This window comes from Nyctereutes procyonoides, unplaced genomic scaffold (assembly GCF_905146905.1).
Source record: "Nyctereutes procyonoides isolate TBG_1078 unplaced genomic scaffold, NYPRO_anot_genome, whole genome shotgun sequence".
Taxonomy (NCBI): Eukaryota; Metazoa; Chordata; class Mammalia; order Carnivora; family Canidae; genus Nyctereutes; species Nyctereutes procyonoides.
This window is the reverse complement of record NW_026575147.1, coordinates 20,237,972-20,259,909: the sequence shown is the minus strand read 5'-3', so window position 1 is coordinate 20,259,909 and position 21,938 is coordinate 20,237,972. Positions and strand designations below refer to the sequence as shown.

The 21,938-nt window shown below is 45.1% G+C and overlaps 1 protein-coding gene across 4 annotated transcripts; it reads right to left on the bottom strand.

Annotated features, from left to right (window-relative positions):
• Positions 1–54: 54 nt before the first annotated feature.
• Positions 55–21,197, bottom strand: PRUNE1 (prune exopolyphosphatase 1). 4 transcript variants are annotated; one of them, XM_055312100.1, is made up of 8 exons: positions 20,884–21,195; positions 12,746–12,838; positions 11,821–12,023; positions 10,278–10,462; positions 8,913–9,071; positions 7,684–7,778; positions 5,441–5,599; positions 55–1,952 (listed from the first exon to the last, which is right to left on the bottom strand). In XM_055312100.1, exons 1-8 carry the CDS (start codon positions 20,920–20,922, stop codon positions 1,524–1,526), a joined length of 1,362 nt encoding a protein of 453 aa, XP_055168075.1. In that variant the 5' UTR covers positions 20,923–21,195; the 3' UTR covers positions 55–1,523. The 4 variants fall into 4 exon arrangements, with proteins under 4 accessions (XP_055168075.1, XP_055168076.1, XP_055168077.1 ...); XM_055312101.1 differs by lacking the exon at positions 20,884–21,195 and adding an exon at positions 20,525–20,875; XM_055312102.1 differs by lacking the exon at positions 5,441–5,599 and having other exon boundaries at positions 20,884–21,197.
• Between the last annotated feature and the right edge of the window lie 741 nt (positions 21,198–21,938).

Below are 21,938 nucleotides of genomic sequence, written 5' to 3'. Positions count from 1 at the left end.
ATTATCAGAGGGAAAGGCCTGATTATAGTTGTAAAAAGAGACAATAAGACCCCAAACAGGGAAAAAAATGTATTTAATACTTTAACAAAATGCAAAATAAAGTACCCAAGTTACAAAACAAATTCCTTTGGTTCAGTAATCACACCACTATTTTTACCTTCCAATGGCTACAGACATCATCCCCTCAAAGTGAAGTCACACCATCCCCCTCATACTGAAGACGTCATGCCAAAACTGTCTCACATACCCTACTGTTCAGTGGAACCACTAGCAACTTACATGGAGTTGGGCTGTGAGGTAGGAAAAGGGGGAATAGGTCAGTCTGAAGGGAAAAGGGAGTCTACACATGCAGAACAAGTAGTGGGGGAACTCTCTGCCGGATCACTATGGTAGGCATCATACCCCTGTACATGCTACGTGAGGCTGAGTCCCTTGGTACAATCACATATAAATACAGACAATTCAGTCACCCTGAGCATTCCCAGGGAGAACAGAAACAAAGAGAGAAGCAAGGAGAGAAGTGATGGTGACAGGAGGCAGATCACAGAATACTAGAGAACATCTAGTCCAGATCCTTAGTTTTTACAGATGGGGTGAATGAGGCCTAGAGAAATGAAGTGTCTTACCAAGAGACACATAGTTCATGGCAGTTGATATCAGAACTCCATATTTCCTTTCAACGTGAGCAAGAAGAGAACAGTATGGACAAGAAATTGACAGGCCGCAAAGGCCTGCTGTCTGCTGAGAAGAGTGCCTATGTGATCTTAAGGCTTTCCTGGGTGTCCCCTGAACTCTCAAGAACCAAGGAGTCTTCTGGGTCTTTCTGGGACCCCTGTGGCTCTGGGACAGAGGAATCCAAAGAAACTGAGAGCCAGGTCAGCTGACCAGGACAGAAGATAATGGCTTCTGACTGCTCCGCAAGGATCTTAAAAGAGTCATAAGCCCAGAATACAAATGCAACCATCTCAGCTTTGGATACTATCACCTAACTGGGGTCAGAAAGAGGAATCATGGAGCTAGATTCTGCAGAAGTCTGAAAACTGAAATAGGAGTTTGCAAAGCACACTTTTATTTTCTATCTAGCTAAAAGTAGGTATTCAATAAATACCTGAATCAATATGAGCATAAATGAACACATGGACACAATGAATATTTGGTTCCACGTGAAATGCTGGTTTTGTTACAGACTCTTATTGAGGGCACTTCTGGGGTACACCTTTTTGTACTGCTCTGCTGGAACTCTGTGGTATCACATTGTACCCCTGGTAAATGAAACAAAGGAGAGTCAGTGCAGATTTGAAGAATTAAATTAAATACAATTTGTCTGATTGGTAGAGATCTGGGGGAAAGGCAGGAAGCCATCCCTGAAGCAGCTGTTTTCTTTCGCTTCTTTCTTCTCCCCAGTACGTGAACACAGTACACCAGATCCTAGAGCAATGAAGATGGGACTGCCGGTACATCTCAAAACATGCATTTCAAATGGTTCGAGCAACCTCTCTCACCATCCCGTCCCCTCCCAGCAGTCACTTCTTGGACAGGGAGGCAGCAGTCGACTGTGATAGAGAGATCTGACTGCACTTCTCAAAGATGACTTCAGCTGAGAGTTTAGGCAGCCCCTGATCCAGAGGGCACTCATCCACCAAGCTGTTCATGGGCGTGGGGGGCAGTGGAGGCTCCTCCTCATCTTGACTCAGTCCAGGTACCAGGGAGTTACCTGCCCTGTCCAATTCCTTGTCTGACTGCTCCCTACTCACACCCTCTGTCTCAGGCTGCCCTGAAGGGATCTTCATGGAGTCAAAATACGCTGACAGGGCCTCCTGGAGCAGAGGCAGAAGTTTCTTCCGAGAGACCTGGGTGTTGCCCTGAAGATAGGCTTGGAGGTGAGGGTGGGTGCTTGGGGCAGGGGTCAGCTTCAGGGACGGAGAGTGGGAGCGTTCCAGAACTCCACAGATCTAAAGAGGAGACAAGATGGGGAGATGGTACATAAGGTGGGGAAGCAAACAGCTGTGGTTTCTAAGTTAGAGGCTTCTTTTACAAAGAAACATATATACATACACATACATTTATTTATTTATAAAGATTTTATTTACTCATTCATGAGAGAAAGAGAGCGGCAGAGACATAGGCAGAGGGAGAAGCAGGCTCCCTGTGGGGAGCCTGATGTGGGACTTGATCCCAAGATCGTAGGATCATGACCTGAGCCGAAAGCAGATGCTCAGCCACTAAGCTATCCAGGCGTCCCGAGAAACATTTGTTTAAATTAAATCATCCAGAATTCAATCTTATTGCTTCCAAAAAAGGCACATTAGTTAATACATATAGCAGCTGGAAACAGAAGAAACATTTGAGATCATATTTTCATTTTATTGAAGCAAACCCAAGCCTGAAGAGATTATCTTGAACAAAATCAAGTAGATGATGGGAGAGTATGAACCACAACTCAGGACCTCCTCAGCTCCTGACCTAATGTTGTTTTCAAGTGCTTAAAAACTTGAACTCTGTCCTTAGCTAGAATGGGACAAGCATCTAGACTGAGGTCAGGGACAAGACCGATGCAGAAAGAATGAATAGATCAAAGTGGGGGTGGAAGGTATGCCAGGCGCGGTGCCGAGTCTGCCCATTCACAAATATTATCTCATTTAATCATCGCAACTGCCTTATAAGATTGGTATTAGTATTACCCTCATTTACAGGTAGGGAAACAGAGGCTTAGGTGGATGGATGAATAGCTTGCCTAAGGTCATAGTTTGAATGAAGCAAAACTGACACTTGAACCCAGGTCTGCCACCAAAGCCAGTATTTTTTTTTTAAAGATGTATTTATTTATTCATGAGAGACAGAAAGAGAGAGAGAGAGAAAGAGAGGCAGAGACACAGGCAGAGGGAGAAGCAGGCTTCCCACAGGAAGCCCAATGTGAGACTTGATCCCAGAGCCCAGGATCATGCCCTAAGCTGAAGGCAGATACTCAACTGCTGAGCCACCCAGGCGTCCCCAAAGCCAGTATTCTAAAGACTCTTCTATACATAATTTCTAACATAGGAGGGAGGAAGAGGAAATGGCAGGGCACACTGTGAAAAGAGGATTCCCATTTCCCAGGACAAAGGCAGCCTGTGAGGGGGGGAAGACTTTGGCCACCTGTACAGCTTCAGAGAACAGCCCAGAGCTGGTGTGGGAGGAAGAAGGTGGGGAGAAGCACTTCTATGGCCAGAGCACCCTTTCCTTTATGACATGATTAGTAAGAGCCAGCAAATGCTGGCAAATGCTCTGTGCCCAGCAATGTGCTTTATACACGATATTGTTTATTTTTTAAAAATATTTTATGTATTTGACAGAAAGAGAGAGAATACAAGCAAGGGGAATGGCAGGCAGAGGGAGAGGGAGAAGCAGGCTTCCCACTGAGCAGAGCCGATGTAGGGCTCAATCCCAGGACCCTGGGATCATGACCTGAGCCAAAGGCAGACGCTTAACCAACTAAGCCACCCAGGACACCCCCAATATTATGTTTAATGACCATATCAGACTAATCAGTGGGTGGTGTTATGCCATGTACAGACTCAGAAGTCAACTGACTTGCTTGAGCTCAAAGAGCAGATAAGTGGCAAATCTGGAACAGAAACCATGTCCGTCTGCTTTTTAAAACTGTAGTTCTTTCCACAGTGCCACACTAGCACCTTCTACTGAATAAAATTACATCTGCTTCCTGAAGAGAAGAAAGGATGACATATCTTCTATGGATGCAAAAGATAATCTGGCTATATGCAGACTTTAGCAGTCCTCACACAGTCCAAGAAACCCCAAACATTTCTGGACTGTGTTAAGCCCACTTTTAAATTCTTCCCTGGGGATCTCTGGGTGGCGCAGCGGTTTGGCACCTGCCTTTGGCCCAGGGCACGATCCTGGAGACCCGGGATCGAATCCCACGTCGGGCTCCCGGTGCATGGAGCCTGCTTCTCCCTCTGCCTATGTCTCTGCCTCTCTCTCTCTCTCTCTCTCTGTGACTATCATAAATAAATAAAAATTTAAAAAAACTTCTTAAAAAATAAATAAAAATATACTCTTCCCTGGGCTAATCAGTAACCAACAGAGGAAAAGAAAGGGGAAGAAGTGGGAAAAGTGGCCTAATGGTTCAGGAAAGAAAACAAACTTGCTCTTAGATCCCTTCTCTACAGAATTAGTGGTAGATACAGTAATTCATCCCTGCATGATTAATTAAGTAGTAGAAAAGGCTTCTCTTGTGTTTCCCATTTTTAAGGCAATAGGGTGAAATGAAAGAAACTGATTTTCAGGGATGAGGAATTAATGATTAAACCAAGAAACATGTTTTAACTCTAGATTTATCACACTGCCTTTTATTATTATTATTTTTTAAGATTTTATTTATTTATCCATGAGAGACACAGAGAAAGAGGCAGAGACATAGGCAGAGGGAGAAGCAGACTCCCTGCAGGGAGCCTGACTTAATCCCAGCACCACAGGATCAAGACCTGAGCCAGAGGCAGACACTCAACCACTGAGCCACCCAGGTGCCCCTATAACACTGCCTTTTAATCTGATTTCAAGTTCCTTCTAAACAGGAACTGTGTTTCTAATTCTCTTTGAAATCTCTCTTTCTCAACAGCAGTACAATTTTTTTTTAAAAGATTTTATTCATCCATTCATGAAAGACACAGAGAGAGGGGATCCCTGGGTGGCTCAGCGGTTTAGCGCCTGCCTTTGGCCCAGGGTGTGATCCTGGAGACCCGGAATCGAGTCCCACATCGGGCTCCCTGCATGGAGCCTGCTTCTCCTTCTGCCTGTGTCTCTGCCTCTCTCTATGTCTATTATGAATAAATTTTTAAAAAAAATCTTAAAAAAAAAAAAAAAAGAAAAAAAACCACACACACACAGAGGCAGAGACACAGGCAGAGGGAGAAACAGGCTCCATGCAGGGAGCCTGATGTGGGACTCGATCCCGGATCTCCAGGATCACGCCACAGGCCGAAGGCAGGCACTAAACCGCTGAGCCACCCGGGCTGCCCAACAGCAGTACAATTAAGGATACTTACATAAAGAGAAAATGTGGAAAAGCAAGGAGGGAAGATTCTGGAAATGGTTCAAGGGACTTCAGTGTACATACAAGAACAAAGCACAGGTCTTTTTTTTTAAGATTTATTTATTTATTTGAGAGAGAGAGAGAAAGAGTGCGTACATATGTGTGCTGGTGTGCGGCGGGGAGGGGCCGGGGGAGAGAATCCCAAGCAGACCCCCAGGTGAGTGCTAAGACCAATGAGGGGCTCGATCCCACAGCCTATGAGATCATGACCTGAGCATAAATCAAGAGTCATCCAATCAACGAACAGAGCAATCTGGGTGGCCTCCAAGGACAGAACTTTACAGCATAGAATGGTGCTTATAAGCAAAGCTCTGTAGGGGCCTCGGGCTGGAGAAGGGACAGACTCACCGTCATTCGGAGCGCTGCATGGGGACAGAAAATAGCCAGCTGCCGCACTGGCTCATTTTGAGTGTTGAAAAAGATAGTCATGGTGACCAGGACATCACAGTTGTGAGCCTGGCAGAAAGCATGGAGATCTGCAGTGAGGCCAGACCTCTGCAGAAAAGCCTGAAAAAGAAATGGCAGTGATAAGGGCTACAGCTGGACCCTCCTTGTCACCAGCAACAAAACATGCTTACAAAGAGTTTCTTTCCATGTTAACTTGGGGCTTGTACTCCCAAAAAAAGTACCTCACACTTACTCTGTGTTGTCTATGGTGCTGGGAGGCTGGAGGTAGAAGGGAGAAATTGGCCTTGGGTTCAGACAGAATTGGTTTGAAAATCAGCTCTTTGACCTATTAGCTATGATTAAGGAATTATATTAAGCTCCTCAGACTTGAGTTTCCTCATTTGTAAAATAAGGACTAAACCTTCACCAAAAGTGATTGTTTTAAAAATGAAAGCATGATCATGTATGTAATATGCCTGGCATGTACAAGGCTTTCCTGCTCTTGCCGTTAGGCAAGCAAGGTCTTTGCCCCAGAGGTATTTTTATTCTAAAACAGAGCAATGGGGCACAAAAAAAAAACAACAGACACGGGCTCTTTATTTATTTTTGTCAATCTCTACTCTTCTCCAAAGTCTCATGCAGTATTTCTCCATTGAATAATACCACCAGCAATTTCAGATCAGGGCTTTACTTTACCCTTGGCATTTCTGTGTCGATTTGTACTGAGTCCATTTATGCTACTTGGCAAATCTTGTGTGTTCTTTGTTTTTCTTTTAAGGTTGTATTTATTTATTCATGAGAAACAGAAAGAGAGGCAGAGACAGAGGCAGAGGGAGAAGTAGACCCCACTGAGCAGGGAGCCCAATGCAGGACTTGCTCCCGGGACCCCGGGATCACAACCTGAGCCAAAGGCAGATGCTCAACCATTAAGCCACTCAGGCATCCCAAACCTATTCTTGGGCTTGTTTTCCACACTAGGCAGCAGGGGAAGAGACTGAGCTCTTTTGTTTTATTGAAATTATTTAGTATTTTTACATAGTATTTAGTAAGAAGCTGTACAGACTATGAGAGACTGTGTGCAAACCAGGTTGTTGAATGATTTAAATGAGCACGACATGGAACCAGGTAGTAAAATACCATCATCAAAGCTATATTCAGTCACCCATTCAACAGAATTTACTGAGGACCCACTATGTGCCAGGCACTATCAAAGGTGCTGGAGACATAGCAGAAACAAAAGAAACAGGGTGTTCCACCTCTGGTGGAGCTGATAAACTAGCAGAGGAATATAGACAATAAACAAGGAGGGATGCCTGGGTGGCTCAGTGGTTGAGTGTCTGCCTTCAGCTCAGGGTGTGATCCCGGGGTTCTGGGATCGAGTCCCATATCAGGCTCCCAGTATGGAGCTTACTTCTCCCTCTGCCTATGTCTCTGCTTCTCTTTCGCTCATGAATAAATAAATAAAATCTTAAAAAAAAAAAAAAGACAATAAAAAAGGAATCCATGGAACTGATTACCTTAATCCAGTTGGTGCTCTGAACAAAATTCAAAAATTGTTAGGGATTTTTGAGCACAGAGGATATTATGTTAGTTACAATGGTCAGGAAAGACCTCTTAAAAGAGGAAACATCTGAATTAAGACCTGAGTGATAAGAAGAGCCAGCTCTGCAAAGGGAAAAGCCAGTGCAAAGGCCCTGAGGTGGGAATGAGCTTAATGGTTCCCATGAACAGAAAGAAAATTAGTGTGGCTGCAGCACTGTGAGTGCAGAAGCAGGGCTAGGAGATGAGGTCAGAGAGAGAGACAGATGAGGGTCAGATCAAGGAGGGCCCTATAATCCACAGTATGGCCTGTAGACTCTATTAGGTCTACAATGGAAAAGTAGCAGAGGGAGGGGTTTGCTGTGATTGACTTACATCTGTTTTGCTTTTTTGTTTTGTATTTTTTCAGACTTACATCTTTATAAAGAGATCTCTCTAGCTCCTGTGGGAAGAATGGTTTGTAGGGGTATAAAAGCAGAGGCAGGGAAAAACAGTATGCAGGCTCTCGCGGTTGTGCAGTGAGAGATCATGGACTGTGGGAATGACAGCAGACATGACAAAAGGTACACAAGTACAAGATAGATTATGGAGGGGAGCCAAGAGTGAGGGGCAAGGTTACACACATAACCGAAACCTTTCTGTTCCCGCCTACACTTTGTTCTTACCTCCAAATCCATATATATTGCACTAATGGCCACCTTGGTGCCATGTGTGGAGATGGTCTTCTGGTCCTTTCTCAGCATCTGCTCAGTGGTCAGTCCTAGACAATGGATGTGAGACCAGGGATCAAACAAGAGAGCCCAGGATCCCCAGACCAGGAAGGTGAGGACACCAATACAGGTCAAGAATGAGGAAAAACACGCCCTCTCTTTGAGAGGGGAGATAACCGAGAGTGTAATTACATAATAAAAAATTCTTTTAAATACTGGAGTTACAACAGTTCCCTCTAGAGCAAGGGACCTTGGAGAGAAGATTGAAGAAGAGATGCTTTTGCCACTTCCCTTTGTGCAGAGTTTTAACTTTCTACAAGGACATATGGTACTTTTCTTTCCTTTTTTTTAAATGTCAACAGGTGGTATCTAGGTAAAAACTTATGGAAGTTTTTTTTTGTTCTCCTCTTTTATCATTTGTATATTCACCCTCAATGTTTCTTCTGCTTCCCTAAATAATCAACTAGATCCCACTCAGATAATTAGCATTCCCTCAGCAGATTTTACTTATATACCTATACTTTCTGATTAGCAGAAACTTGACACTCTTAATATATTTCTCCTCTTCCTACCCAACAGCCAGGATAGAACAATCTAGTAAATGATTGATTATTTCATGATCAGACTCACACACTACTTTTGTTCTCTCTGCTATAAAGCTTAAATCATTATTTACGCTCTGAAATTCTTTTTTTCCTTAACATTTTATCTATTTATTTGACAGAGCACGTGCATGCGCACAAGTAGGGGGAACGGCAGGCAGAGGGAGAGGGAGAAGCAGACTCCCTACTGAAAAGGGAACCTGACACAGGGCTCAATCCCAGGACCTTGGGATCATGACCTGAGCCAAAGGCAGGTGCTTAACTGACTGAGCCATCCAGGGGCCCCTGAAATTGTTTCAATGGTGTTCAAGGATACAACGAAAAATTGGGGTGCCTGGGTGGCTCAGCTGGTTAAGCAATTGACTCTTGATTCTGGTTCAGGTCTTAATCTCAGGGTTGTGAGCTCAGGTATATGTTGGCCTCCATGCTGAGCATGGAGTCTGCTTAGGAGTGTCTCTCTTTCTCTCTCCCTCTGTGTCCCACCCACCCTGTATGTGGGCTCTCTCTCTCTCTCAAAAAAAAAAAAAAAAAAAGATACAATGAACAAGTGAAAGGGAGAGAAGTCAGTTTACCATTTCATACCTGATATATCAAACTTTGCCTTTTGTAGAGAGTCAAAGATGTCATTTCTCTTAGGCAGATCTGGGAAGAGGGCCTCCAGTTTCTCCACATATTTGTTGTCTTTGGGGGTTGCCTTTCCAACTTTCAGGTCCATGTTGACACAGTCCAGGATGATTGTTCCTATGGAGACGAGAGACAGAACTCAAATCCTACAGCCCTCCATTTGCAACCACTAGGACACACATAACTCTCAAACCAGATACAGAGAAGACTATGTGGCAAACTCACTAAAAACAAAACAAGAAACTGGGACTATGCCTTGAGTAAGACCTCCCAAATCCAAATTAAAATGTAGGCAGGAGGGATCCCTGGGTGGCGCAGCGGTTTGGCGCCTGCCTCTGGCCCAGGGCGCGATCCTGGAGACCCGGGATCGAGTCCCGCATCGGGCTCCCGGTGCATGGAGCTTGCTTCTCTCTGCCTGTGTCTCTGCCTCTCTCTCTCTCTCTCTCTCTGTGACTATCATAAATAAATAAAAAATAATAAAAAAAAGGAAACCAAGTTGGATTCCTAAAAAAAAAAAAAAAAAAGTAGGCAGGAAAATGGGAAAAGGCAGAAAGGGGTGCCTGAGCACCCCAATCCTCAGAGATCTTGAAACCAATCAGAGAGAGATGACCTCCCTTCCTTAGGCCAAATTCCATTAAAGAAACTTAGAAATTGAAAAAAAAAAAAAAGAAATTTAGAAATTGGAAGAGATACTCTAGTCCAACTCTCTCTTTCTCTCTCTCTCTTTTTAACAAATGGAGAAAATGAAAGTGAGAAAGGTTAAGAAATTTGTTCAAGATCATATAAGTATCTTCTGGACAGGAATGGTATTAGAATCTTCTGCTTCTGTGGCTAGTTCTCTTTCTATTATATAAAGCTACAATAGGCAGCTTCTAGGTCTGTCGTCCTGTGCGTCCTTTTTGCTTTTTCCACAGCCTTTTTTTTTTCTATTTATTTATTTAATTTATTTATTTATTTATTTATTTATTTATTTATTTATTTATTTATTTATTTAATTTTATTTATGATAGTCACACACAGAGAGAGAGAGAGAGAGAGAGAGAGGCAGAGACACAGGCAGAGGGAGAAGCAGGCTCCATGCACCGGGAGCCTGACGTGGGATTTGATCCCGGGTCTCCAGGATCGCGCCCTGGGCCAAAGGCAGGCGCCAAACCACTGCGCCACCCAGGGATCCCCTCCACAGCCTTTTAATGCTTAATTGTCCCCTGAAAGGACTCAGCCTTTGAAATGGACTGGATAGCTTTGAGTGGGTATGATCAAGCCGGAAGAGTCTAGACTGTTCCACTCTCCCTATCTGAAAGCCACCCTGAAAGCCAGCCTCACCATGCAGAAGAGCTGCAATTTGCTTGTCCAAGATCTCTGGTGCCCCCTCCAGGATTCTCTCAGTCACCAGGGTAGCACAGGACCCCACCAGCTCAACCGAAACATGGCAGGGAGGGCAGTGTTTCTGCTCTATGGGCCGATGGTCTAGCACCTCTGCTACTGCCTCCTCTAGGGCTGTGTCACTTCTGTGTGGGGAAAAGAGAAAGAATGATAGGCAGGGGCACTCCAGCTGGGTCTAACCAAAGCTCTACCTCACCCGTTAAGGAAAATGCACATTTTAGGCAAACACTCAAAACTTTGGTCACTTCTACTTCTGCCTCACTGTTCTCAATTCTTTTCTTTCATGTTGTAACTGAAGTCATCAAATAGTATATAAGTGAATTTGGTGAAGTATCAGCTACAAGTATCTTTCCCACGTCTTTGATGTCCTTTGGAATTGCTTTTCTGATTTGACACCTTTGGCATTCAACATCTACATCTCTCCTGTCATCTCAATCCACTTAATGCCCAAATTCCATGCAGTTCACCAGATCCTATGGCTTCTATCTTAATCCCTACCCAACCCCACCTTTCCAATCCTCTGCTACTGCCTTATTCTAGGCCCTCAGTATCTCTTACCTGGATTATTCCAACAGTTTCCTAACCAAAGATATACTCTCAGTTTCCCTAAGCTGTCCTTCACAAAGTGGCTGAATGATCATCTGAAAATGTAAATTTGATTGTTAGGATCCAGAATAAACAGAACTCACAATAGTTCCCCACTACCCTAACAATTTAGTCTAGTCTCCTTGGCAGGAGTTTCCTATAGCATCTCCAGGATCTGACCCCCACCTACCTACCTCCCTAGTCTAACCACTTCCTATGTCCTACTTCTCTGTCACATTTTATGCTCCAGCCATGCAAAACAAATTCCAGGTCTCCCAACTCACCATGTTATTTCATGCTTGCCTGACTTTGCTTATATTAATTCCTCTCTCTGCCCAGATACTCTTTTCCTAACTAACTACCTTGCCTCCCCACTCCAGGAGCTAACACTCAAGAGTGAGATCAAGGGTCAACTCTCTCAGGAGACCTTTCCTCACACTCTCCACTCCCCTCAAGTATATTTAACTACTCCAACCTTTATGCACCTCTTGTCCTCTAGAGTGTTGGTTATCACACACCTAACATTCAACACAATGACACTAATGAGATACTGCCTTATGTAGGAAATAATTTTGCCTTTTAAAAATTAAAAATAGAATTACAGCAATTATTCAAAGGCTTCTATTCCAATAAGTCTGCCATGAAATAATGATACCAAAAGCAGATTAAAATGATTTCTGAGTTTTCCTTTAGTTTAACCTTTCCATGTTTCTCTTTCTTTTTGTTAGTTGCATAATTGGAGAACTGACAGTATTTTCTGTATCTCATATGACCCAGGAATTACAATTAGTTTGTGAGATCCCCAAGAGCAGAAATTCTGTCTTCCTCTCTTTATTTCTTACTCATCAGAGCTCAATACGGCACATGATAAGTATCAGCTCAACTTCCTTTTACTTACTTGGGTAAGACATGATGGTCAACAAGGATAAGGGTGAGTTGGCCAGCATGGTGCAAGGCGTGGAGGTCAATCTCATCCCGGAAAATCAAGAGGGACTCTGGAATGTGAATCTTCTGAAGGAAGAAGACATTGTCACCTCGTAGAGGTAGCTCAGAACGATTTATATTTAAAACTGGCACAAAGACTTCCTCAGCCTCTGTCGTCTGTATAAGGAAAGTGAAAAGAACACAGGGCAATGTTTTGGAATAAATAGGAAAAGTAACAAGATTATTGGGACCAAAGGAGATATGATCTTGGGTAAGTCACTGCCTTTTTCAATGCCACAACTACCCAATTGGTAAAAATAAAAGGACATCTCTTGCCCTCTCACCTTAGAATAACACCAAGGACAACAAGATAACTCATGGAAAAGACCTAGCTCTTTTCCATGAGCAGAGAAGGGATTATCCATCTTCAAGAGCTGACCTGGGCATGAGATCGCTGGTACCCAAGAAGAACTCAATAATAAACTGTTTGAATTGCTTTATGACTTCAATTCTTCAAAATAGGGATGCCTGGGTTGCTCAGCAGTAGAACGTCTGCCTTTGGCCCAGGGCGTGATCCTGGACCCAGGATCGAGTCACACATCGGGCTCCCTACATGGAGCCTGCTTCTCCCTCTGCCTATGTTTCTGCTTCTCTCTGTGTGTGTCTCTCATGAATAAATAAATAACATATATTTTTAAAAATTCTTCAAAATACATCTACTCATTTCATCCCCCCAGCAACATTGCAAAATAGTATCATTTCCGATTCTATAGATGGTGACCTGAAACTCAGCAAAGTTAAGGAATTTAACTGACCCAAGACTAAATAGTGTCAAGTAGCAGAGCTGGGTCTTGGACCCAGATCTTTTCATTCTAGGGACTCTGCTGCTAAGTACTCACCTTTGCTAGGTAAAAAGCCAAGGCAAGCGCTGACACCATGGAGTCCAAGTCACAGGCTTCATTTCCCAGCACAACATGCAGCGGCCGGGACTCCTGGTGAAGGAGAATGGGACACTAGCAGAGGCATCTTTATCTATTTCCGTTTACCTTATACTTGAACAGGGCTTCACACACATTCTCACTGATCTTCACAGGGAAGGCAGGTCATATAATTTTATGGGTACTCATTTCACAGGTGAGGATATTAGCTGAAAGGCCCCCCCGTGTTCAGCTAAGTTTAAGCATTTCACACATATCCAGTAAGTAGAAAGTACCTGTTCTACTACACAGGTCTCCTTGATTGTTAACTTAAAATAGAACAGCAGCAGGGGTGCCTAGGTGGCCCAGGGCACCTGTCTTCGGCTCAAGTCATGATCTCAGGGTCCTGGGATCAGCCCTGTGTTGGGTTCCCCACTCAACAGGAAGCCTGCTTCTCTCCCTACTTCTCACCTCTCCTCCCCTACACTCATTCTCTCTCTCTCAAATAAATAAATAAAATCTTTATTTAAAAAAAATGCAGTAAATAATTCTCTCACTTCTTATGCTTTTTTGGGCACACAAGAAATCAAAGATAGAGCAGCTGGGTAGCTGACATATTCAAACCAGATCAACCTGTTTGTTGGGGTTATTTGCTCCCCTGTTTTCAAAATAGGGAAAAGCATCCTTATACTTCTAAATCATGAGAGGTGAAGAGCTCTTGAAAATAAAGGTAAAGGGGCACCTGGTGGCTCAGCAGTTGAGCATCTGCCTTCGCTTCAGGTCGTGATCCCAGGGTCCTGGGATCAAGTCCCACGTTGGGCTCCTCACAGGGAGCCCGCTTCTCCCTCTGCTAGGTCTCTGCCTCTCTCTGTGTGTCTCTGAGTAAATAAATAATCTTAAAAAAAAAAGGGTGGGGGGGACACCTGGGTGGCTCAGCAGTTGAGCATCTGCCTTCGGCTCAGGGCATGATCCCATGGTCCCGGGATCGAGTCCCACATCAGGCTCCCTGCATGGAGCCTCCTTCTCCCTCTGCCTATGTCTCTGCCTGCCTCTCTCTGTGTGTCTCTCATGAATAAATAAAATCTTTAAAAAAAAGAAAGGTAAAAATAAAATTTAGTCCATGATCCAGTTATCCAGTCCATGAAAACTCCTCCAGCCCAGAGGATCCTCAATAATAACCAAATATAACCAACTCTCTTACTACCCAGGCTTGGACACTCTCCCCAGCAGGTTCAGATTAAAACAAGAACAGTTGCTGCTGCTGGAACTTTTATTTTTATAGCTTAGTTTTATAATTCATTATCATTTTTAAAGTAATCTCTACATCAAATGTGGGGCTCGAATTCATGAGCCTGAGATCAAAAATTGCATGCTCCACTGACTCAGACAGCCAGGTGCCCTGGAACTTTTATTTTATTAAAGATTTTATTTATTAACAAGTAAATTTCTTTTTTTTTAAATTTTTATTTATTTATGATAGTCACACAGAATGAGAGAGGGAGGCAGAGACATAGGCAGAGGGAGAAGCAGGCTTCATGCACTGGGAGCCCAACGTGGGATTCGATCCCGGGTCTCCAGGATCGCGCCCTGGGCCAAAGGCAGGCACCAAACCGCTGCGCCACCCAGGGATCCCAACAAGTAAATTTCTTATTGATGGCAAACTAACTGGTGTTTGTAGCATTTTTATCATACAGTAGATTCCATCCATTCACTATACTTTTTTTTTTTTTTTAAGATTTTATTTATTTATTCATGAGAGATACAGAGAGAGAGAGAGAGGCAGAGACACAGGCAGAGGGAGAAGCAGGCTCCATACAGGGAGCCCAATGTGGGACTTGATCCTGGATCTCCAGGATCAAACTCCGGGCTGCAGGTGGCGCTAAACCGCTGCGCCACTGGGCTGCCCTCACTACTTTTCTGAGTTGTCCTACATGCAACTACATGTTTTTAATGTTGTCTGTCTTCTGTGCTGTTCCTGTAAGTTTGCTATTAAAATATATTAAGCTATAAAAAAAAGATTTTATTTATTTGAGAGTGAAAGGGAGCAGGAGCAGGGAGAAGGGCAGAGGGAGAAACAGACTCCCTGCTGAGCAAGGAACCCAATGTGGGGCTTGATCCCAGTACCCTGAGGATCATGACCTGAGCTGAAGGCAGTCACTGAGCCGACTGAGCCACCCAGGCACCCCTGAAATAACCGCTTAATCTTCAAAACAACCCAAAGAGATAGGTATTTTAAGAATGATTATTTCAGGGCAGCCCCGGGGGGCACAGTGGTTTAGTGCCACCTGCAGCCCCGGGTGTGATCCTGGAGACCTGGGATCGAGTCCCAAATCGGGCTCCCTGCATAGAGCCTGCTTGTCCCTTCTGCCTGTATCTCTGCCTCTCTCTTTCTCTCATGAATAAATAAATAAAATATTAAAAAAAGAATTATTCTCTTTTTTTAAAAAACTATTTTTTTTAAGATTTTTATTTATTTATTCATGAGAGACACAGAGAGAAAGGCAGAGACATAGGCAGGGAGAGAAGAAGGCTCCATGCAGGGAGCCCGATGTGGGACTCGATCCGGGACTCTAGGATTATGCCCTGAGATGAAGGCAGATGCTTAACCACTGAGCCACCCAGGCATCCCAAGAATTATTATTTCATTGCAGGAATGAGCATCCTGCCAGATGCAATGAGACCATAAAGTCCGTGGCTCAGCTTAGGGCAGAATTCTTTCTTTCTTACCGGTTTACTTTTGAGCTACTATCTCAGGCTGCCTCTAACAGAGGAAGGAATGAGAGACAAAATCAGACATACCAGTTATAGCAGAGTTTACTAATTTCTGTACTACTGGCATTTTGGACTGGATCATTCTTTGTTGTGGGGGCTGTGCATGGGAGGATGTTTGGCAGTATGCCTGGACTCTATAACCACTAGATGCCAGTATCACCCTCAGTCATAACAATCCATGTTTCCAGATGTGCCAAATATTCTTGGGGGGCAAAATCACTGCCAGCTGAGAACTACTGGATTATAGGGAGGTGAAAATCCAAACACCCTGACTTCTTCAATATCAAGGAAGATTTGCTAGATGCAAGAGTTTTGAAAAGTAGAAAGGGGTCCAAAGAAGCAAAGCGCAGTAAGCAACAGTTATTAAGTAATGTAGTGATAGGAGGAAAGGGAATCTAGGCAAACCCAGAATCATCTTGCCTGTTTGGCTGTTACCCACTCCCCTCTCTCCCCCAGAAAGGTACAATTTTAGAAGACTTCAGGTGGCTTAAATTACCCTCTCCAGGAAATAGACAGGTTTTTTTTTTTTAAAGTTTTATTTATTTAAGTAATCTCTACACCCAACATGGGGCTCAAACAGACAATTCAGAGATCAAGAGTCAGGTGCTCTTCCAACTGAGCCAGTCATACATCCCAGGTTTTTATTTTTAAACCATCTTTTCACGCTTCTCCTACTCATAACTCCTCAGAAGTACAAAAAGCAGAGGTTACTACCCATCGAGGTTGTGCAGAAATGATCTCTGGGGGAAATTCTGCACCCATTTCTCTAAGCCTACCTCACAAGGGTGGCTGCCCAGACCCACTAGTAATGAACAGTATGGGAGAGGGGAGATTCTTTTTAATATTAAAATCTTTTGGGCAGCCCCGGTGGCGCAGCGGTTTAGCGCTGCCTGCAGCCCGGGGCGTGATCCTGGAGACCCTGGATCGAGTCCCACGTCCGGCTCTCTGCATGGAGCCTGCTTCTCCCTCTGCCTGTTTCTCTGCCTCTTTCTCTCTCTCTGTGTCTCTATGAATAAATAAATAAAATCTTTAAAAAAATAAAATAAAATCTTTTTCCACATAATATGAGAATTTAGTCCTATAGTAACTCCTTTAACTTGCAATTCCTCCTCCTGATACCAGAGAAGGTCCCCCTGTTTCCTGGACATCAAGAACTGCCCAGATGACTCTGGACCAAAGTGACAACAAAGCATCTGAAGTGGCTACAGAGATAATGTGCTCACTGAAGCAGTATGGGGGGCACCGTGTTGCCCAGAAAGGGAACTGTGTAATAAACACGAGCGGCCATATGGTTCTGACTCTGGAAGAAAAAAGGTACAAGGAAAGGAGAAAAGGCAGAGCAAGCGGGACAGACCTGGTCCTGGGCCCTTGAAGAAACTTTCCCAAACTCACTCACATGAGTGCCACTCCAGTTGGAACAGAAGCGGTCAGATCCCCAGCGCAGAGAGAAGGCTAAGCAAAAAAGCCAAGATAGTAGCCAGAGGAATGAATACAAAAGGAATCCTCCAGGGCTTTTAGCTTTTCTTGGAACTGGACTGAGCAGGGGCTATGGTGGCGGTACCTTCCCTTTCAGGGCCCAATGCCGCCCTAGCCTGTCCCTTCTATTTCTCACCCACAAAATATGTTGTGTGTATTCTCAGCTTTGCCCTTCACCGTGTTTGTTCTTCTCTATCAGAAAGCACCAGAACCGGGCAGCCCGGGAGGCTCAGTGGTTTAGTGACACTTTCGGCCCAGGGCGTGGTCCTCGAGACCCAAGAGGGATGAGTCCCTCACGTCAGGCTCCCTGCATGGAGCCTACTTCTCCCTCTGCCTGTATCTCTGCCTCTCTCTCTGTGTCTGTCATGAATAAATAAATAATTTTTTTTTTTTTAAAAAGGGAAAGAAAGCACCAGGACTGCTATTTGAAGAGACCACAGAATAGGGTTGAATCCGGGTTCTGCTTCTTACTTTGTTGTGGGATTTGGGCCTAAGATTCATCTTTTGTTTTAAAAATGATAATACTGGGACACCTGGGTGGCTCAGTGGTTAAGCATCTGCCTTCAGCTCAGGGAGTGATCCTGGAGTCCCGGGATGGAGTCCCACATCGGGCTCCCTGCAGGGAGCCTGCTTCTCCCTCTGCCTGTGTCTCTGCCTCTCTCTGTGTGTCTCTCATGAATAAATAAATAAATAATTTTTTAAAAAAGGAAAAACATATGTAACTCTTAACACCCCATCTCTACCCTATCCTCTACCAGCTGACAGCACAAGCCAAACAGCCTCACTTTTCTGACCATGAGAGAGGAAGAGCTGAGGGCAGATATAGCTATACTTAGAACATGAGGAAACCTGAGCTGCCAATGCAAGAAATACAATTCTGAAAGCCCCATGTAAATACAAACTTTTCTTCCTAACAAACAAAACACCCAAACCCACAAGTCACAATGACTGTATTCTGATGTTCTTTCTGGCCTCAATGCGGGGAGTGAGGATGGGCTCTAAGGCTGGAAAAGGCACCCAACTTTCCTTCTGAAGCTGAATACAGTCTAGTGGCCTACTCTACAAAATAGTTAATAAGGGAGGGAAAAAAAAAGAGAGGGGGCAGCCCGTGTGGCTCAGCAGTTTGGTGCCGCCTTCAGCCCGGGGTCTGATCCTGGAGACCTGGGATTGAGTCCCACGCTGGGCTCCCTGAGCGAAGCCTGCTTCTCTCTTTGCCTGTGTGTGTGTGTGTGTCTCTGTGTCTCTCATGAATGGATGGATAAAATCTTAAGAAAAAAAAAAAGAGAGAGAAATAGGGAGCCAGAGATAGAGTTCTCCCAGCACAATGGTACAGATACTGACGAAAGGACTGTAATGTCTGAAGGACAGCAGCCACTCCTGATTCCTGCCTTCCGATTCCTGCCTTATGTGTTGAGCAGTGCAGACAACACAGATCATCCGAAGGCCGCTGGATGAATACTACACTAGATTGCAGCTCCATCCTGAAGCAAAGGTTTTTCCCTACTAGAATTAAAAGATGAGTTACCATGAATAGGACATTTAGTTAAACAGGATTTCTTTTAAATGGAACATCCTACTATCGTTGTGGCAGAGGCTGTAAAAAATTTCTCTGGTATCAGATGCCAGAGAAAAAAATATGCTATCAACAGGACAGTTGGTGGGTTATAAGCTGTCTCTCTCCCATGTAAAAGTCAAGCATTCACATTTCCCAAAGAGTTAACCTAACGGAAACACCCAAACTTTAAATAGAATCTCTGGCTAAATCATGTCTTTCTTTACCAAAAAACAACAGTGAGGCCTCTGGGGAACTGGATGGGGAGAAGAAAAAAAGATCTTGTTCTTTTTCATTTCACATCTCTCTTGTATTTAAATTTTTTCACTGTATGCATTTACTATTCTATAATTAAAAGCTATCTAGGGACACCTGGGTGGCCTAGCAGTAGAGCGTCTGCCTTTGGCTAGAGGCGTATCCCGGATAAGTCCCACATCGGGCTCCTTGCATGGAGCCTGCTTCTCTCTCTGCCTATGTCTCTGCCTCTCTCTGTCTCTGATGAATAAATAAATGGAATCTTTAAAAAAGAATAATAAAACCTGGGCAGCCCCAGTGGCGCAGTGGTTTAGTGCCGCCTGCAGCCCAGGGTGTGATCCTGGAGACCCTGGATCGAGTCCCACGTCAGGCTCTCTGCATGGAGCCTGCTTCTCCCTCTGCCTGTGTCTCTGCCTCTCTCTCTCTCTCTCTCTCTCTCTGTGTCTCTATGAATAAATAAATAAAATCTTAAAAAAAAGAAATACATCTTTAAAATAATAATAATAAAACCTATCTAAATTATTGGCGACCACCTGTGTGTCCTGCCACCAGTTCCTCCACTAACATTCTGTGAGTCCGATTTTTTCATTTCTTCCAGCCCTGGCTAGGTTGTGTAATAATAACTCTAAGATACAACCTCACCTTCACAAGTTCAGAAAAACAAAGACCTAGATCTTGCTCCTTGGGGATGAATGTAGGCAAAAAAAGGTCAGGATTCCAGCAATACTGGAAAAATCCAGTATTCTTCAGCTCCATATTGCTGTAGAAGATAGTTAACCCAGGGGAACTCTAAAGCATAGATGCTAATAAAAGGCTATTTGGTGAGGTTTCCATCCAAATGGTGGAAAGGAGGCCTGTAGTTTGCGTTACTGTGGGGGCAAACATTTCACCTGCTTAGCACTTGGAGTGCCATAAAGATTCTACCTTAGTCCTCCAATGAGCTCCCTGTGGTGGAAATCAGACGTAACCAAATGAATTACTTCCAAATCGCCCTATGCATTAAATCAACTTTCCCAAAAGGAATAATCTAGTGCAATTAATATTAAAATTGTCTTTTGTCCCTATACTTCAGGTGAGGACAGTCATTTACGCCAGCAGCGGAGTGGGCAGTAGGAAACAGGTGATTTCTAGGATTTTGTCAAAGACCAGAATCTATCCGCCTGGGGAATGTGCAGAGTTTAAGACACTTCAAAGAAAGCACCTGTCAGCCATCTGTCTAGGTCTCCATATGGGCAGTGTAACTTGAAGTAGGGGAGCCAGGTGACCTCCTAGAGCCTCTCTCTGGTCAGCTCTTAGCTGCTAACTGGTAACAGCAGCCTGATGCGGCCTGACGGGTGGTCAACTCAGCTGGGAGATTCCAACGAGCTCAGAGTACCAAAAATAAGCCACAAAGCATTCAGGAGTCAAGCTTATAGCTTTGATTCCAAACACACTTTGTTTAGCCCTCCCAGGCGGGGGGGGGGGGGGGAGTGGTTTCTTATATAATTTATGTGAGTTAAGGCCACAGAAGAAAACTGGAGGCAAAGGAATGCAAGTTTTTGGTCAACGACAGATCTGCCTGAGGCATTGAGCACGTTTAGCTTAAAAACAGATTTAAAAGTAAAACCACGATTCTCTCATCTAGAATGAGCGCGGCCCGCCAGACAGAAACAGCTCTTCTGAGGCTTAATCCGTGGGCACAGGCTCCCTGGTACCCCGGGACTCACCTGGAGGCCAGCCGGCCGCGGAGGCCCCCGTGAGTGGGCGGAAAGAGGAAGGGGGGGCACGACTGGCGACGGCACAGCCCTTCACCGCTTCACGGAACGGACCCGGGCAACAGCGAGCAGAGGCTGGGATGCAGGTCCTCCTCCCAGCCCTTGGGGAGACCCCAAAGACGGGGGCCAAAAGCCGGGAGACTGAGCAGCACTCCCCAAGGCTAGGTTCTCCTTCCTCGGTCCTCTGGCCCCAACCTGATGTGGTCCCAAGCCCGCTCCCCACACACCATCCGGGCTCCCCAGATCCCACATCTTCGCTCCTCCTGGACCTCATGCTCCATTCCTTACAGCCACAGACCGGGATTCGTTACCTGCAGAGCGGCTCGACAACCCTGCAGGTAGTCCTCCATGGTGAAGTCCCAGGTGTGCCACCGCCCCTGGCCGTGGACAGGTTACCCGGCGGACGCGCCCCGCTCGGGACTCAGGGGCTAGGGGCGAAAGTCAGGAGGCGGGACTCGAACCCGCCACACAGCGACTCATTTCCCCAGCCCCTGGAGGAAGTGCGTAATCCGGTGCCCCTGGAATCGGACGTCGCCCCGCCCCCGACGGCGGAGGCGGAGCTCTGTGCCCGGAGACTCACGGGACCCGGGAGGCGCGAAGTGGGGCGTGGCGGAGGGCATCCTGGGAAACGTAGTCCGGCAGCTCCGAAATGGCTGTAAGAATCGAGGAGAGAATAATTTTCCGAGATTACTCATTTGACAGAGAAATGTATATGTGCCACAGTAACCTGTGTTGGTGGCATCTGAACTTTCCCTCTCGAGTCAGGCTAAGTATAGCATCTTTCCATAGATTACATCGAGCATCTGGCTGACATCTTAAATTACACAAGGCAAAAACAGCTTAGCCTGCCTTTCTCGAATTCTCCCCTTTTCCAAACGGACCCACTGCCGCCAATTTTCTGCTGTCCGTGTTATAAAAACATTAGAATCATCTTCGACCTCTCTTCTTCACCTAATACCTACGGCCTCTTGCCAACTCCTGCTGCTACTTTACCGCTCAGTAGCCCGTTTGTCTACAGCCTTGGCAAATGCCTCCTCATGGACGGTTGTAACCTGGGGTTTTTGCTCCCTGCCTCCCTAATTGCTCAAACTGCCCTTTCAGCCTTCAGAGCTGCTTGAAGTTTCGTCCTGCAGTAGCCTTGTAAGTCAAGGGAGCAGGGCCCTTCAGCATGTGGAGCTGGGTTCCAGCCTCCCCTAACTGCCACCTTCCAGCCCCACGGTGGTGTAGAGTGCTGCCAGTACGTGAACTGATCATCAAATGCCCCTCCCTTATCCACCCTCCCTGTATTTCTTACTGCCAGCTTTTCCTGCTCTCCCCTCCCCACCCCGCCCCAGAAGTTAAAAGGAGGTGAGGCCTGTGTTGGGAC

Bases quoted from the DNA above. Each gene is read 5' to 3' on its own strand.
- PRUNE1 (XM_055312100.1), bottom strand. From the start codon at position 20,922: ATGGAGGACTACCTGCAGGGTTGTCGAGCCGCTCTGCAG. The intron at 12,024-12,745 runs GTGAGTACTTAG...TTCCTTATACAG, and splicing joins TGGCTTTTTACCTAGCAAAG to ACGACAGAGGCTGAGGAAGT. The intron at 1,953-5,440 runs GTGAGTCTGTCC...TCTCCTCTTTAG, and splicing joins ATGCAGCGCTCCGAATGACG to ATCTGTGGAGTTCTGGAACG.